General features: G+C 51.9%; 2 protein-coding genes across 2 annotated transcripts in view; one reads left to right on the top strand and one right to left on the bottom strand.

Moving 5' to 3' along the window:
* Window positions 1–2029: 2029 nt before the first annotated feature.
* Window positions 2030–15818, top strand: part of LOC139673811 (zinc finger protein 850-like) — a 685564-nt gene continuing 671775 nt past the window's right edge. The window contains 1 exon segment of the mRNA XM_071559630.1: window positions 2030–2696. Coding sequence (XP_071415731.1) covers window positions 2158–2696 — 539 coding nt within the window. The 5' untranslated portion in view covers window positions 2030–2157.
* On the bottom strand, window positions 6863–12919 carry LOC139674256 (olfactory receptor 10AG1-like). The gene is made up of 2 exons (XM_071560444.1): window positions 12908–12919; window positions 6863–7777 (listed from the first exon to the last, which is right to left on the bottom strand). The coding sequence occupies exons 1-2, from the start codon at window positions 12917–12919 to the stop codon at window positions 6863–6865; spliced, it is 927 nt and encodes a 308-aa protein (XP_071416545.1).

The following is a 15818-nucleotide window of genomic DNA, read 5'->3' as shown; positions in this document are numbered from 1 at the left end:
TGAAGGAGCCGGGTAAGCCATTCCACCCACCCCGGGATGCGCCTCAGAACGCCCCAAATCCCCCTCGAAAATACCCCTGAGACCCCCCTAACCCACCGCCTGGGACCCCCCAAACTGCCCTGGAGCCTCAGGATGCCCCAAATCCCCTCCTGAACTCTGCGGAGCCCCTGAAACACCCCGGGCCGCCCCAAACACCCCAGAGATCTCCTAAACCCCTCCCAGACCCCCCAAACCTCTCCCAGACCGTCTAAACTGCCCAGGACCCCTAAAATGCCCCCATACTCACCTAAATTCAGCTCCCAGACACCCGAAACAATCGCAGGACTCACCAAACCCCCTTCTAGGGCACCCAGACCTGCCCAAATTCTCTCAACCTCCTCCCAGACCCCCACCCAGACCCTCCTAAACCTCTTCAGGACCCCCCCTATTCTTTCTCCCAGTCCCTCCAAACCACACCAGGTCCCCCAAACCGCTTCCAGACCTACCCCAACTATCCCAGGATCCCCCCAAAGCTCCCTCCCAGACCTCCCAAAACAACTCCAGGGCCCTCCAAACCCCTCCAAGGAATGCCGAGGGTCCCAGGGGCGGCTTCTGCCCTGAGTCTCTGCTCGGGGTGCTCAGAGACCCCCCTGGAACACTAAAACAGGGAGCCTGGAGAGGGCGGACCCCCAATACCTGTAGGACCCCCAGCAAGCCCGTTAGGGGAGACCCCCCAGAGCCCAAAGTGGAGAGATCAGAGAGCAGGAACTTCTGGGAGGCTTTTTTGGGGCTGAATCTTTTGTTGTGCAGGGGGGACACAGAGCTGGGGAAGGGGGTTTTCAGGGGGCCACAGGTCCAAGGAAGGGGGGATGTAGCAGCTTGGAGAAGGGAAATGGGGAGTCCAGGGGAATCTGTGCCCTGGAAAGGGGGGTCCAGGGGTTGGGGAAAAGGGGAATCATGGGGTAGGGAGATCCAGAGTGTCCAGGGAAAGGGATTGAAAGGGTCCCCCAGTGTTCCAAAAAGGGAAGGGGGAGTCTGTGGTCTGGGAAATTCAGGAGTGGGGGTTCCAGGGGTCCCTGAGTGAAAAAAATAACAAACAGGAGGTGTGGGAGCTGGAAGAGGTGGAATGGCCAGGAAAGGGTATGCAGGGGAGTATTGGTGCAGGATAAGGGGGTGCAGGGGGATCCCAGTGCCGGGGAGTGGGCAATCAGGAGGGTGCCAAGGTGAAGGACAGGCAGGACTGGGGTGGGGAGAGGGCGTTGGTGGGTCCAGGGGGTCCCTGTGCCCCTAAAAGGGGAGTCCAGGGGATGGCAGGTTAAAGGAAAAGGGAGTGTAGGATGGGTGGGAAAGGGGGGTCAGGGTGTTCCTGGAGTCACAGAATTAAGGGGTGTGGGGACAGGAAACCTGAGAATGGCTGGGCAGGGGTTTCTGGAGCCCCGGCAGCCTGGAGAGGGAGGACCCTGAACAGACAGGAGACCCCCAGCAGCCAGGACAGGGGGGACCCCCACAACTCCAAAATGGAGAGACCAGAGAGGAGGAGCTCCTCTCATTGTTTTCTTGCCTGAATCTTGGAATTTCGGAGATTTTTCTGGACTCAGGAAGCTCAGCGAGTTCTAGAGATGGTCTTTGGGAGGAGGAACCCCCAACCCAAGGCACTCACACCTTGTTTTTCCCCAGAAAACAGGATTTCTCCTTCCCAAAGCTTGTCAGGATGGAGGAAGAGGCTGCGAGGAAGAGGAAGATGCCCCGGGACCCCCAGGCAGGTGAGGAGGAAGTCAGTGCCCCTTTGCCCCTCTCTTGTGCTGCATCTTCCAGCCCAGCATGGCCCCGGCTGCAGGACAACCCCGCTGCCGACGCCGTCCTGCCGGGGCCGGGTTTGGGGGGATGTCCTTGGCCTTCCCTGGGGGCTGGAGGCAAATGCCCTGCCTGTGCTTGTTCCTTCCTGTCCCAGGCCCCGAACTGAGCATGGAGAGCACAGAGGACAAATCCCCCCGGCAGAACCTGCTGGCAGAGGTCGATTTGAGTGGCTCTACAGCACAGGAAGTGACTGGGGAGGAAAATCCATGGAGATCCCATAGGAGGAGGAGCTCCAAACTCAGGACAGGGTGCTCCAAAGAGGAGAAACCCTCCATCTCCTGGGAGGGCAGTCAGAGCTTGAGCCAGAACTCCGACCCGGTGATGCAGCAGCAGCTTCACACAAAGGAGAAGCGCTACAAGTGCTTGGAATGTGGGAAGAGCTTCAGCCAGAGCTACAGCCTGATCCGCCATCAGATGATCCACACCGGGGAACGTCCCTACGAGTGTTCCGAGTGTGGGATGCTGTTTCAGACCAGCTCGCATCTCCTCACACATCAGCGCACGCACACCGGGGAGAGGCCCTTCCGCTGCACGGACTGCGGGAAGAGCTTCAGCCGCAACGACACCCTCATCAAGCACCGGCGCACCCACACCGGGGAGAGACCATACAAGTGTAGGGAGTGTGGGAAGATGTTTATGAGCAGATCAGATCTCCTCAAACATCAGCAGACACACACAGAGGAGCGACCCTACAAGTGTGAGGAGTGTGGGAAGAGTTATCAGAGGAGCTCAACTCTTCTCAGGCATCAGCGCACACACACAGAGGAGAGGCCCTTCCGCTGCACCGACTGCGGGAAGAGCTTCAACCGAAACTTCACCCTCACCATCCACCGGCGTATCCACACCGGGGAGAGGCCTTAAGAGTGTGGGGAGTGTGGGAAGAGCTTCAACTTTAGAAGTAACTTGACTCAACACCAACGGACCCACCGGTAAAGGAAGACCTACAAGTGCCCCAACTGCAGGAACATCTTCATCCGCTGCTCCAACTCCATCATCCATTGGACGACCCACCTTGGATGATCCACAGTGACCCATGTTGGTCACAGACTTGGCGACACAAGTTGGGTAAAGAGTTGATGACCAACATTCTTGATGAGGCCTGTTTAGCAGAGACCTGGTGACCCACGTTCCAGGTGATCCATGCTGGGCAGTGCACTGCGTTTGTGTGGCCAGATTTTGTACTGGGGGGGCTCCAGGGATGTGTTCTGTGAGCGGCTGTCAGAAGCTTCCCCCTTGTACAGCACCTGTCCAGACCCCCCTGAAGGTGAGGCTGACCCAGGTTCTTGTTAACCCAACCTTTGGAGTAGATTAGATTTACTTTATCAATATATATGTAGATGTAGGGTTTAGAACAGTTTTGTTTGCATGTAAAGTAGGTTTGGAGCAGTTTTGTTTCCTGTCTGTAGTGACATAAAAGCATAAAAATAACCCTTCCCTTCCCTGGCTCCAAGCCCAGCCTGTCCCCTCCAGGGCTGGGTGTGCCTCGCTCTGCCCCTGGGTGGTTCTTTTGCCCATGGGCAGCAAAGCACCCTCTGCTTTTGCAACTGGATAATGTTGGAGCCATGAACCATCAACATTCCATCTCCTGAAAAGTGGAGACACTGGGGTCTGGTTCCACCACACGTGTTCCTGTGCAGATAGAAATACTAAATAAACATTTATCTTGCTGACAGCTGACCCCATGGCCAGCACCACCTCTCCCATACTCTGCCTTTATAATGTTACTGAAATCCTTGGAAACCATTAGGGCAATAAACCTTCAACACCATCTTTTCAGTGTTGAAGAGTCAGACGTTCCTTTATTCTGGCTTTGACTGACAAAATTGCAGCTTCCACAGAGACACCGAGAGAAGACTTTTTCACCTATTTATACATTTTTCAGCAAACAAATAAATCAAATGTTCATTCGTTCTAAATTGCATAATTCCCTTTCATTAATTAGTAGTCTCTCCTCTGTTGGTTATCGATTTCTTGCTTTCTATATTATTTTTTAGTGTTTTCAGTATCTTTTTTCTTGGGTAGGGACTTTTCAAAATAAATACTGTGTCTTTCGTAGCCTCTTCTTTTATCATGTCCCTGTGGTCTGTATGTTCTGCATTCCAGATGTCCAACCTCAACCACCCATCTCTCTCTTCCAGGCTTTGTTCACTGAGGCAGATCAGAGTTAATTTATCAAAACTTGATGTTCTGGTACTTTTCACAAGTTCTTCCCACAAAAATACCTTAAGACAACTTTGATAAATGCTGGCCAAGTGTGATTTAAGGATAACACTTTTTTTCTCACCAATATATATTGATTTTAAAGCCTGATGCTGGGACTGGGAGGAGCTGGGGCCATCTTGCTGGCACTGGTGGTGCTGGAAGCCCCCCTGGTTGAGGGTGAGGAGCTCTTGGTAAAGGGGGTGGGGAAAGGGGGGGTGGGGCAGTGGAAACTGGGGGGAAAAGGGGGCAAAAACTGGGTGTGGGGCTGCAAAGGGAGTGGGAACCCCCAAAACCAGGAATGGGGGAAGGAGGTTGGGGATTGGGGGGACAATTGAAAAGGGGGGTTGGGACACCCAAATTTAGTGGGAGGGGGACAGCTGTAAACCACACTCTGAGGGAGGAGGGGTTTGAAGTCTTACAGGAAAAGGAGGGGAGAGGGAGGAAAAGGAAGGCTTTGGACCCCCAAACTGATCAGAAATGGGCTTAGACCCCAAAACCAAGCAGGGGGGGACACCCCCAACCTGAGCTGTGTGGGGAATTTAGGATTGTTGGGACAATGGGAGAGGAGTGGTATAGTGGGGAAAGGAGAGGTGGGTAACTGGGCAGGGGCATCTTGGGGGTCCTGTAGCAGGATGGTCTGCCTGGAATGGGGGAAAATAACTACTACAAGGCCCTGTTTGCAAAGCCCCCAGTGGGAAATGAAGAAGGGGGTCACCCTGCTTTTGGGGTTGAACAAAGCTGAAAGCGGCCTGAGTCAACCAACACTCCCAAAGTGAAACATCCTGAGAGGAAGGGGAAGATGTGGCAGAGCTGGGAAATCCCTGGATAAAGGAACAAACAAGTTCCACCCCTGAGAACTCCAAAGCTGCTGAGCTGGCACAGCCTGGACACACCTGACTGACAGGCCAGCGCTTTCTACTATAAAAGCCCAGGCCTAAATTTTAGAGATTGGGTCTTCTGACATATCCCTTCTTGGGGGGTGTGTGGAGGTTCCTGCCTGGAGTGGGGCTGCCCCTCGGGGTCACTCCTCGAGGCTGAGCCAAAGAGCTTTGTCCAGGGTCGTTGGTCTTGGTGAGTTACATCACTCTCTGCTTAATGATTGGGTTTGCTTCAATCCACTTGTTTCAATATTGCTTCCTAGTGCAGTGTATGATAATAGTTCCTAAAGCTTCTGTGCTGTCTAGTGAATAAATCCGAGTCAGATCTTTTTGTCTAATCATTACCATAGTAAATCATATACATTTCTATATCTGGTGTTCCATCCTTGATTGTGCAGGACAAAGTTGTACAAAGGTTCAGTCTCACCTGTATAATCCTTTACACAGAAACTATTGACAAAGTCTGGGGCTGGGATTGGATCCAGCCACTTCCAGGCTCCTCTGGGAGAAGGACTTTAGAAACCCAGGGGGTGCTGGGAGGCACTAGGGGTCTCTGGTGGTGTTGGGGGTCCTTTCTGCATCATGTGACTGAACGGGACCTTTTCTAAGAGACTATGCCTGCAGCTCCCACTGTGCCTGTGACAGGAATCCTGTGACTGTCTGTGACCGCTCTTTGGCAGCATGGAGACCCTTGGAATGTCCCTTGGAGGCCCTGTGAGTGCCTGAGACAGGTTGGTGCTGGAGCAGCCCAAAGTCCCCTGGGATGTCACCATGGAACTGCTGTGACAGCCTCTGACCACAGAGATCTTTGTCACCTCCAGAGACCCCTGGGAGGTCACTAGGAAGCCCCTGGGACAGTGTGGGACCTCTTGGCTCTTTGGCAGCCTGGAGACCCCTGGATCCATCTCAGGATCCACATGGAGAGGATCCAGAGCCAGATGTGTCACTGGAACCATGTTGTATCCATTACTCTCTCTATTCCCTGTGGAAATGAAGAGGGATCAGCAAATGTGGTCGGAGATCCCTGGGATGCTGCTGGGTGATCCATGTCCCTTCCTGACCCCCATCCTACGTGTTCCCGGTTCGGAGCTTCCAGACACCAAATCCGATAAGGATGAGGATGGCAGAGATGAGGGATGAAATTTCATCCTGATTCTGGTTTTGGGAAGTCTGGGATGGTGAGGAGTGGGAGGAAAACCACATGCAACTTCTCCACATTCCCAAATTCCCAATTTCCAATTTCCACATTCCCAGCCCAGGGGTGCCCCAGACCATATGACATCACACTCAGTATGTCAAGTGGAAGGAAGTTTGGAGTGATGGTGTTTGTCTTTCCAAGTCACCCTTTCACAGGATGGGGCCCTGCACTCCTGGAGATGGCTGAACACCTGCCCAGCCATGGGAAGCAGGGAATGAATTCCTAGTTTTGCTCTGCATGTGTGCATGACTTTAACTCAACCCAGAAGTTTTGTTACTTTTACCCTTCTGACTCTCCCCCCCATTCCACTGATGAGAAGGGAGTGAGCGACTGTGCAGTGCTCAGGTACTGGCTGACATTGCTCAGTCGTGACAAATGGAAATTCCACAGGTGTCTGGGATGCTATTCCAGTGCTCAATTGTTCCCTTGATGGGTTTTTAAATTATTATTTTTTTATTCTTTATGATAAATTAGTCCAGCTTTACAGATCTCAGTGCAAGACATCACAGCAGGGGAAGTTGCCCTTCATATCTTTTAACATTTGAAGCTGATTCCATGCAGGGACACTGCCCATAGTCCATGAGGTCTAGGAAGTGATTGCTCAAATCCAAGAGGAGTCACCTCCTCATGGGTTGTCTCACCCTCTGGGGCTCATTGATGACTGGCCACAATTGCACTATTTCTACCTCACATGACTTTGGTCAGACACAGCTTGACAGAGTTGTTGTGTTTGGGATTCACTGTGGGATCACTTTGTCCACAGGAGTTTCTTCAGGGCAATTCTCACTCCCTTATTCCTCAGGCTGTAGATGAGAGGGTTAAACATGGGAGTCACAATTGTGTAAAACAAGGCAAAGTATTTGTCAGGATCTCCGGAATCCCTGGAGTGTCCCTTTAAGTAGATGACTGTGGCTGAGCCATAGAAGAGTGTCAGCACCATGAGGTGTGAGGAGCAGGTGGAAAAGGCTTTGTGCCTGCCCAGAACTGAGGGGATTTTCAGAATTGCCCTGATAATTTGAATGTAAGACAGAACTATTAGGCAGAAGGGAAGAACTGCAAACCCCAGGATGATGGTGTGCAGCACCACTTGGTTCCAGAATGTGTCTGCACAGGCCAGGTCCAGCAGTGGAGGGACGTCACAGAAGAAGTGACGAAGGTCGTGGGAGGCACAGAAGGGCAAAGTGAACAGCTGGTAGGTCTGCCCTACCTGTACTGGTGTGACAGCCCCCCAGGAGCCCAGCACCAGCCTGGTGCAGAGCCCCCTGCTCATGGCCAGGGGGTAGTGCAGGGGGTGGCAGATGGCCACGTAGCGGTCGTAGGCCATGGCAGCCAGGAGAAGGCTTTCAGTGCTGCCCAACAGGACCAGGAAATACAGCTGGGCAGCACAGCCAAGGAAGGAGATCCTGCCATCTGCCCTCAGGACACTCACCAGCATTTTTGGCAGAGTGGCTGAGGTGTAGCAGATCTCCAGGAAGGACAAGTTCCTCAGGAAGAAGTACATGGGGCTGTGCAGGCTGCAGTCCAGCACTGTGATGAGGGCAATCAGGCTGTTCCCTGCCAGCACCACCAGGTAGATGACCAGGAGCACAGTGAAGCACAGGCCCTGCAGGCTGGAGTGGTCACAAAATGCCAGAAGAACGAATCCAGATCCAACGGTGTGGTTCTCCAAGCCTCTCCTTCGGGACATTTTCCCTCTGCAGAGCAATCCAAGCAGCAGCTCTCAGAGGGTGCTGGTGGCCTCTCTGCCACCACACGCACCTGAAGGCCAGAGAAAGACTCCAAACACCACACACAGGTGGCTGCAGGAGAGCTGGAAATCTAACAGGGCTGTTTGCTGCAGGGAGGACTGCAGAGGGAGGGAGGAACAGAATCCCTGAGCCTGCAGGACCCGGCGATGCCACAGAGAGAAGAGAATCTTGCCTTGCTTTTTCAGAGGTGATTTTATTAAATAGGATGCCTGGGGATAAAAGAGAAAAGGAAGGAAATGGATAAATACCAGCCCCTTACAAAACCATCTTGTTTACATTCCTTGTCCAGATCTTTAAGAGATGCATTTAATGTAAGAACATTGAGTAGAAACAGGGTGAAAAAGCAGAAAAGTGATGAAAACGGGGAAGACAAAGCAAGCCAAGGCTCGGGGAGGAGAGGCAATCCTAACACTGCAAGGCAAGGCATGACTCAGTTCTTAGGCCTTAGGCAGAGAGATTAATCCCAGCTCTCGTCACATGTAAGAGCTCACCCCCTGGTGCTCTGTCAGACCACAAAGATGTGGGAGACTGTTGTAGATCTGAATCCTTCCCTTTTACCTGGGGAGGGGCATCTCTCTTCCACTGAATCAGGTGACTCTGATGCATCCCCAGGGCATTTTAGCAAGACAGATAAGCAACAGTTTATGTCTAAATAAAAAGTTTTCATGGTGTTAAGACACAGGTTGGTGCAAGCAATGCCCCTTTTTAGCAATGCAGTTTTCAAGTCATTTAGGGAAGAAATGCTTCAAAGTGGGTGATTTCCCCACAATATCCAATTTTCCTGTGCAGGTCAGGCTTTTATACTTTCTGGATGAATCACAGATAGTTCAACATTCCTTACCTTCCTTCTCTGTCACTTGGATTCCTGACCCCTTACAAATCCAGCCAGAGATTCATTCCCTCCGATCCCAGCTCTGCAACACTTTGCAGACCCGTGCAAGCCCCCACAGAGGCAGAGCAATGTTCTTGCTGCCTGGGGAGCTGAGCCTTTCCTTTGCATTCCCAACCCTCCCAGAGCACAGAGACTCCCTGCAGGGCACACAGACAGGGTGTGAGCTACAAGGCAGCACCTCCATCACAGGTTTCTTCTAAAGAAGTGACAACTCAGCTGAGAGGTGTTTCAGAAACTCAGTTTGGCCTGGGGAGGGATTATCCTCTCCCAGGTGAGGACTGAGGATGCTGCTGCATCTCTTAGCCAGCAGCAACACCCTTGGAGAAGTCTTCTTAAACTCTGAGGTATTACTGGTGAGAAGCAGGTCGGAGAACATGCAATAGAGTGTCCAATTAGCACAGGCCATTTCTTCAAGAGAAAAACCTGAATTCACACAAACACATGGTCCTAATACTTTGCTTATTTTCCCATAGTACTTGTGCCATTTTCCTGTGAGTTTTATCTGTCTCATTGAGATGTGATGCAAAAATTACAATATAAAATCAGACTTCACATGAGAGTAAACTCACCACATGATTGTTTTCTAAACTACCAACTGAATGATACAAATATACAGAAAAAATAAATATTCTCATTGCAAACCAAGACATTGAGATACTCACATTTATTTTAATGTAATGCTTTAACTCAAAGCAAACATTTCCATGCAGGTTATCCACATACCAGCAATCCCTGCTTGTTGCCAAATGTTCTCAAAGATACAGCCTACTATTTTTAACTCTCAGGTGTCTCAGTGCTGCCAAGATCATGGGTGGAGCCCAGGGCAGGCTGTCTTTGCTCCCAGCAATCTGACAGAGCCCTTGTTCTGGGGTGCCAGTCTCACTGACAGCATTTCCTAAACCTGGAAGAAGTCTGAAAAGGAAGGAAGGAATCTTCATCCAAGCCAGGCTTTTCTCAGCATCAGAACTGCCTGCACAGAGCCTTTACCTCCCTGCAATCGTGGCCTCCAGGGATCTGCTGGAAGGAGTCCCTGGGGAGGTGTGCTGGTTTAAAGGTGAACCAGCAGGGGAAATGAACTCACCACAAGAGAGATTATAAGTCAGACCTAAAATTTAATAATAATATTACAATAACAACACTGACACACAAGGGAGATTGCTTTCAACTCACAAACCCCAGCAGTATAACCCAGTGTCCTGGGGCACAAACCCAAGGGGGTTTGTTTGCCCTTGTGCTGAGACCCCTGTGGTTCCCCCAAGTCCAGAGCAAAAGGAAAAGAAAAACCTGTTGGTGCAGGCGAGGGCTGTGGTCTGGGCGAGAGCAGGGATCTCCTCCTGTCAAGGTCCTGCTGCTGCTCTGGATCCGACGAGAGGTTCCCGACGTCTTCTTACCCATCACTTATGTACCCTCAGGGAGCACTCAGTCCCTCCCCCTGGGCGGGGACTCACACAATGGGTGATTAACTCTGGGAGCCAGGGGGTGTTGAGCTGTTGATGGCCCATTAGCAGCTCCGCCCCCCTCAGGCTGGGTGTGAAGTGATAATGGCTCCCTGGGCAGCTGCTGCTAATGGCCCATTGTCCTTGGGGAATGAATAGAAGGGGTGGAATACACAGGTTTGATCACCACCACACAGGGTTAGCTGGTCCCTCCTGCTGAACTAGGACAGGAGGCTTTGTCAGGAATGGCCCATGGAGGGGGGGGGGGGGGGGGGGGTGCTCCTTAATGTTTCAAGGGCCTGCAGGTTTTTCAAACTGCTTTGAGTTTTGCTTTTGACTTTGTGTCTCTGAAAGTTTTGTGCAATTTTGGCTTCCTGTGACCTGCTGTAGAGAATCCCTTGAGATTCTTTTGTCAACAACCACACTCAGTGGGGTTCATTAATGCTTCAAGGTACTCAAGGTTTATTAAAGTATTCTTTTTGACACTAAGTCCATGAGAGATTTATGGGATTATAGCCTCCAATTATCTGCTTTAATTAATCCCTTGAGAGGCTTTGTGAGTAATGACACTCAGTGGAGCTCATTAGTTCTTCAAAGTGCTTCAGTTTTTTAGGGCTAGTTGGGCTTTGAGTTTTTGAGAGGTTTGTGCAATCATGGCCTCCAATGATCTCCTCCAGTGAGTCACTGAGGAGCCTGTCCTGGCAATGAGGTTGCCTTTTCAGCTCCATAACTCCCTGCAGTGTCACAATGGCCTTTTGCTTCTATGGTATTTCATGTTGTCCTCATGTTCCTTGTGCTCCGTAGGTATCTGCAGTGTGTCAGGGGCCCCTTGGATCCATGAGGACTGTGGTGCTCCAGAATTCCTTTGGTTCCATGACACCCTGCAGTTTGACAATGACCATTTGACCCTGAAGTGTCACAATTACCCCTTGATTTGCTGAGGTTCCACAGTTTCTCAGGGTTCCTTTGATTCCATGAGACCCCACATGTCAGATGGGCCCCTTGGTTCCAGCAGGTTCTGTGGTGTTTCCATGGGGTTCCACACTGTCCTTGCTGGAACACACCTGGTTGGATGTTGCCCCACCTGCAGAGCTGCCTCCAGCTCTGGTGTCCCAGCACAGCAAGGACATGGAGCTTTTGGAGCAAGTCCAGAGGAGGCACCAAGATGATCAGAGGGATGAAGAAGCTTTGCCATGAGGGAAGGCTGAGAGAACTGGGATTGTTCAGCCTGGAGAAGGGAAGGCTCCGGAGTAACTTAATTGTGGCCTTCCAGGACCTAAAGGGAGCCAACAAGAAAGTTGGGAAGAGACTATTTACATGAGCCTGGAGTGACAGGACAAGGGGAAATGGCTTCACACTGATAGAGGAAAGGGTTAGATGAGACAGTAGGAAGAAATTCTTTATGGTGAGTGTGGTGAGGCCCTGGCACAGGTTGCTCAGAGAAGTTCTGGCTGCTCCATCCCTGACAGTTGTTCAAGGCCAGGTTGGATCGGGCTCTGAACAACTTGGTCTAGTGGAAGGTGTCCGTGCCCATGATGGAGGTTGGAACGAGCTGTTCTTTAAGGTTCCTCCCAACACAAACCATTCTGTGATTCTGTGACTGGTGGGGGATGTGGTGGTTGGGGCCATCTTGGGCACAGAGACACTGAATGGCAGCATTTTCTATTTGGGTGAGGAAGGAGGGGGCAGCAGAACTGACACCTGGCACTGATGGTGGGCAGACTGCGGCCTGCCTGGGAGATTGATTGATAGAACCCCTTGGGAGTCAGTCCTAAAGAACAGAGGAGTCCAGGAAGGCTGGACCTGCTTTAAGAAGGAAATATTAAGCTCCAGGATCAGGCTGTGCCCTAAAACAAGCAAGGGGGCTTGGTTAAACCAACAACTTAGTTTGGAACTCAGGGGGAAAAATAAGACAATGGAAGGAGGGACAGAATACCCGGGGGACTACAGGGGTATTGTGAGGTTATGTTGGGGGAAAATATGAAGGGGCAGATACAAACAGGGAAATAGTTTGTCCACTGCAAATAAAGACAACAAAAAATGTGTCTCTAAATCCATGGGCAGCAAAAGGAGGGCTCAGGAGAGTCTCCATCCTTTGCTGGATGCAGAGGCAGCACTGGGTCAGGGCAGGAGGAAATGGCTGAGGAAATTAATGCCCTCTTTGCCTCTTTCTTTAACAACAAATACAGTTGTTCTCAGGATACCCAGATCCCAGGGCTGGAAGGTGGTGATGGGGAGCTGAGTGAAGCCCCCATAACCCAGGGAGAATTGGTCAGTGACCTGCTGTGTCAATGAGGCCCCCAGAAGTCCCTGGGCCCACATGAGATGCACCTGAGGGTACTGAAGGAGCTGGAAAACGAGCTGGCCAAGCCACTTTCACTCATTGCCCAGCAGTCCTGGTGAACTGGAGAAGTCCAAGCTGAAAAGAAATCAGAAACTGTGATTTACAGGCAGGGCCAGGAGGAGGATCTGGACAACTCCAGGCCTGTCAGGCCTGACCTTGGTGCCAGGGAAGTCCATGGAGCAGATCATCCTGAGTGCCATCACACAGCACAAACAGGCAAACCAGGGGATTAGGGACAGTCAGTGTGGGTTTGGGAAAGGCAGGTCCTGCATGACCAAACTGATCCCCGTCTATTACAAAATGACCCACTCAGGAGATGAGGGAAGGGGGGTGGATGTGTCTCTCTGGAATTCAGTACAGCCTTTGGCACCACCTCCCACAGCATCTCCTGCAGAAACTGGCTGCTCATGGCTGGGATGAGGGAACTGTTTGTTGGATGAAAAACTGGCTGATGTCCCAGAGAGTGGTTGGGAATGGAACTAAATCCATGTGGGGCTGGTCACTAGTGGTGTTCCCCAGGGCTCAGTGTTGGGGCTGGTCCTGTTTGACATTGTTTTAATGATCTGGAAAAGGGGATGGAGTGCACCCTCAGAAAAGTTGTGGACAACACCAAGGTGGGTGTGATTGTGGATGTGCTGGAGAGCAGGAAGGCTCCACAGAGGGATGTGGAGAGGCTGGATTGATAAGGTCAAGAGTCAGATCCTGTCCTTGAGTCACAACAACCCCATGGAATGTTTCAGGCTGTGAGCAGAGTAGTTTGAGAGCTGCTCATCAGGAAAAGACTTGAGGCTGCTGCTTGAAAGCAGCTGGGTATGTGGCCAGGTGGACAAGAAGGCCAAAGGCATCCTGGCTAGTATGAGGAATAATGTGGCCAGCAGGACCACGGCAGGACTGTCCCTCTGCCCTGGCCACTGATGAGGCCCCACTTTTAGTGCTGTGTCCAGTTCTGGGCCCCTCACTGAAAAAAAGGACATTGAGAAGCTGGAGTGTGTCCAGAGAAGGGAACGGAGCTAGGGAAGGGTCTGGAAAACATGTTGGATGAGGAACTGGCGTTTTTCAGTCTGGAGATGAGGAGGCTCAGGGAGGACCTTGTTGCTCCTTTACCAACACCCAAAAGGAGGTCTTAGTGAGGGGATTCTCCCTCGCTTCTGCCAAACCTATAGGGACAGAAAGAGGAAAGAGACTTGAATTGCATAGGTCAAGGTTCAGATTAGATATTAAATAATACTTTTTTTCACTGAAAGGGTACTTAGGCAATGAAATAAGTAGCCCAGGGTGGTGGTGGTATCTCCAAGTGCTGAGGTGGTGTTTGGATGTGGGAACTTGGAATATGATTTCGGGGTGATTATGGGAGTACTGAATGACAGTTGGACTAGAAGATCTTGAAGGTTTCTCCCAACCTTGATGATCCTGTGATTCTCTGACCTGTCATCACTGCCTCCATGTTTCTGCTCCAAAAAAACCCTGGGGATGTGTTCTCAGTTTTGTCGCTCAGTGGGACCTATTAGCACTACAAGAAACTTTAGAGTTTGAATCTCACTTTAACTTTCCTCAGGGTCTGATGTTCAGGGACTGAGCACCAAATCCCCCAGAGGGCCATTAAATGCCCTGGGCTGTTGCTGTGCTGCTGAGCTGGGCCGGGCTCCTGGCACACAGGGAGCTCCTGGCAAGCGGGCAGCGCTGCAGAGAGACAGCTCTGCCCAGGAGCAGCTCCTGTGCACAGCCCAGCAGGGCTCAGGGCACTGCCAGGCCAGCTCAGGGACACCAGCAGGGCACAGACAGAGCTTAAAGGGGCTCAGCATTGGGAGGATGACTCAGAGCTCATGGAGGAGAAATCTTTGCAGTGCTGGACACGGTGAGTCTGTGGGTGCAGGGCAATGCAGGGGCAGCTCCTGGAGGCATCTCCTAAAGCTGGCACAGCCCCAGCTGATGGGATGTGTGAGGAGGGGGCTGTTGGGGGACACTTTGGAATACCTGTGGAGCCGGGGGGTGCAGCCAGGGGTGCCCAGGGCTGTGGTGCAGAGCAGGGTCCTGCAGCCCAGGGTGCTGTGCTGGGGCAGGGACTCTGCTGCCTGCCAGGGTCAGCTCTCAGCCAGCCTGGGGAGCTGCTCACAGGGCTGGGGCGAAGGGCTGTGGGGAAGGAGCGATGGCTGAGAGCTGGGTCCTTATGTGAATAAGGTTCTCTGCGGTTTGAAGGTGCTCAGAGCTGGACAGCAGTGCAGGAGATTTCACAGGATATTTTTCAAGAAGCACAAAAAGGCAGAGGCTGTTTCAAAGGGAATTATCCTGTTCATACTTTTTTTTTTTGTGGGCTATCTGACCCATAAAAAGTAGAAATTAATTTCTCATTTCAGGAGGAGGCACTTCCATTTCAAGTCGTTTACACCTACTGATGAATAAACCTGGGAGGATCAGAAATCTGCCAGGTACACACATCATCAGTGCTGCTTTTCCATTCTCCTCAGGATTGCTTTGACACTGCCAGCAGAGCCTGCACAGGCAGAGCTGTCCCTGGCCAGTGCCCTGTGCTGGGAGGGCTCTGCAGAGCATAGCTGAGCACCCAGGGCTGGGATGGGCTCTGGGAACACTGCCAGGGAAGCAGCTGCTGGCAGGGACAGCTCCAGGCAGCAGAGCCCTGGGCAGGGAGTGAGAGGGAGCTGCTGCTGAAATGCTGTGGCAGGGGGGCTAGAGCAGCTATGGGCCATTTCCTGCTCTGCAGATTTCTGCCCAGAACAAGCCCCTGATCTCATCCACCACCCAGCAGAGTCCTTCCCTTTGGCCATCTGATTGTCTCTGTAGGGTCTCCATAGGAGTGTGGAGGAATTTCTCTATTTTCCCTTCCTCTTCATGCTGCCTTTGCTCCCAGCTCAGGTGGGAGCTCTGGGCAATGGGTCTCCTGGACTCTCCAGTCAGGATGTAACATCTTTAGGACATTCAGTTCTTTCCCTGGATGATCCTGTTGTCCTGCAGGATGCCTTCCTGAGGGGCAGAGCTGTGCCATTGCAGCTCTGTGTTCCCCACAGCCCCCCAGCACTGAGGCCATGGCAGTGGGGCTGCAAGGTGTGTGCAGGCAGCTGCAATGAGCCCTCTGTGCCCCTGGTGGGAGGGGAGAGCTGAGATATCTCTCTTCTGTAGGATGAGACAGGATGAGGAGTTTGAAGATGTGCACGTGGAAACTGGAGTCACCAGCTCTCAGCAGTGTCCAGTTTCTCCTCAGGGGAACTCCTGGGTGCCTTTGCCCTGCAGATCAGAGAGGTGACAGCCTTGGGCAGATGAGAGCAGGG

The sequence above is a fragment of the Pithys albifrons genome, chromosome 7 (genome assembly GCF_047495875.1).
Source record: "Pithys albifrons albifrons isolate INPA30051 chromosome 7, PitAlb_v1, whole genome shotgun sequence".
NCBI lineage: Eukaryota > Metazoa > Chordata > Aves > Passeriformes > Thamnophilidae > Pithys > Pithys albifrons.
This window is presented reverse-complemented; position numbering and strand designations above follow the sequence as displayed.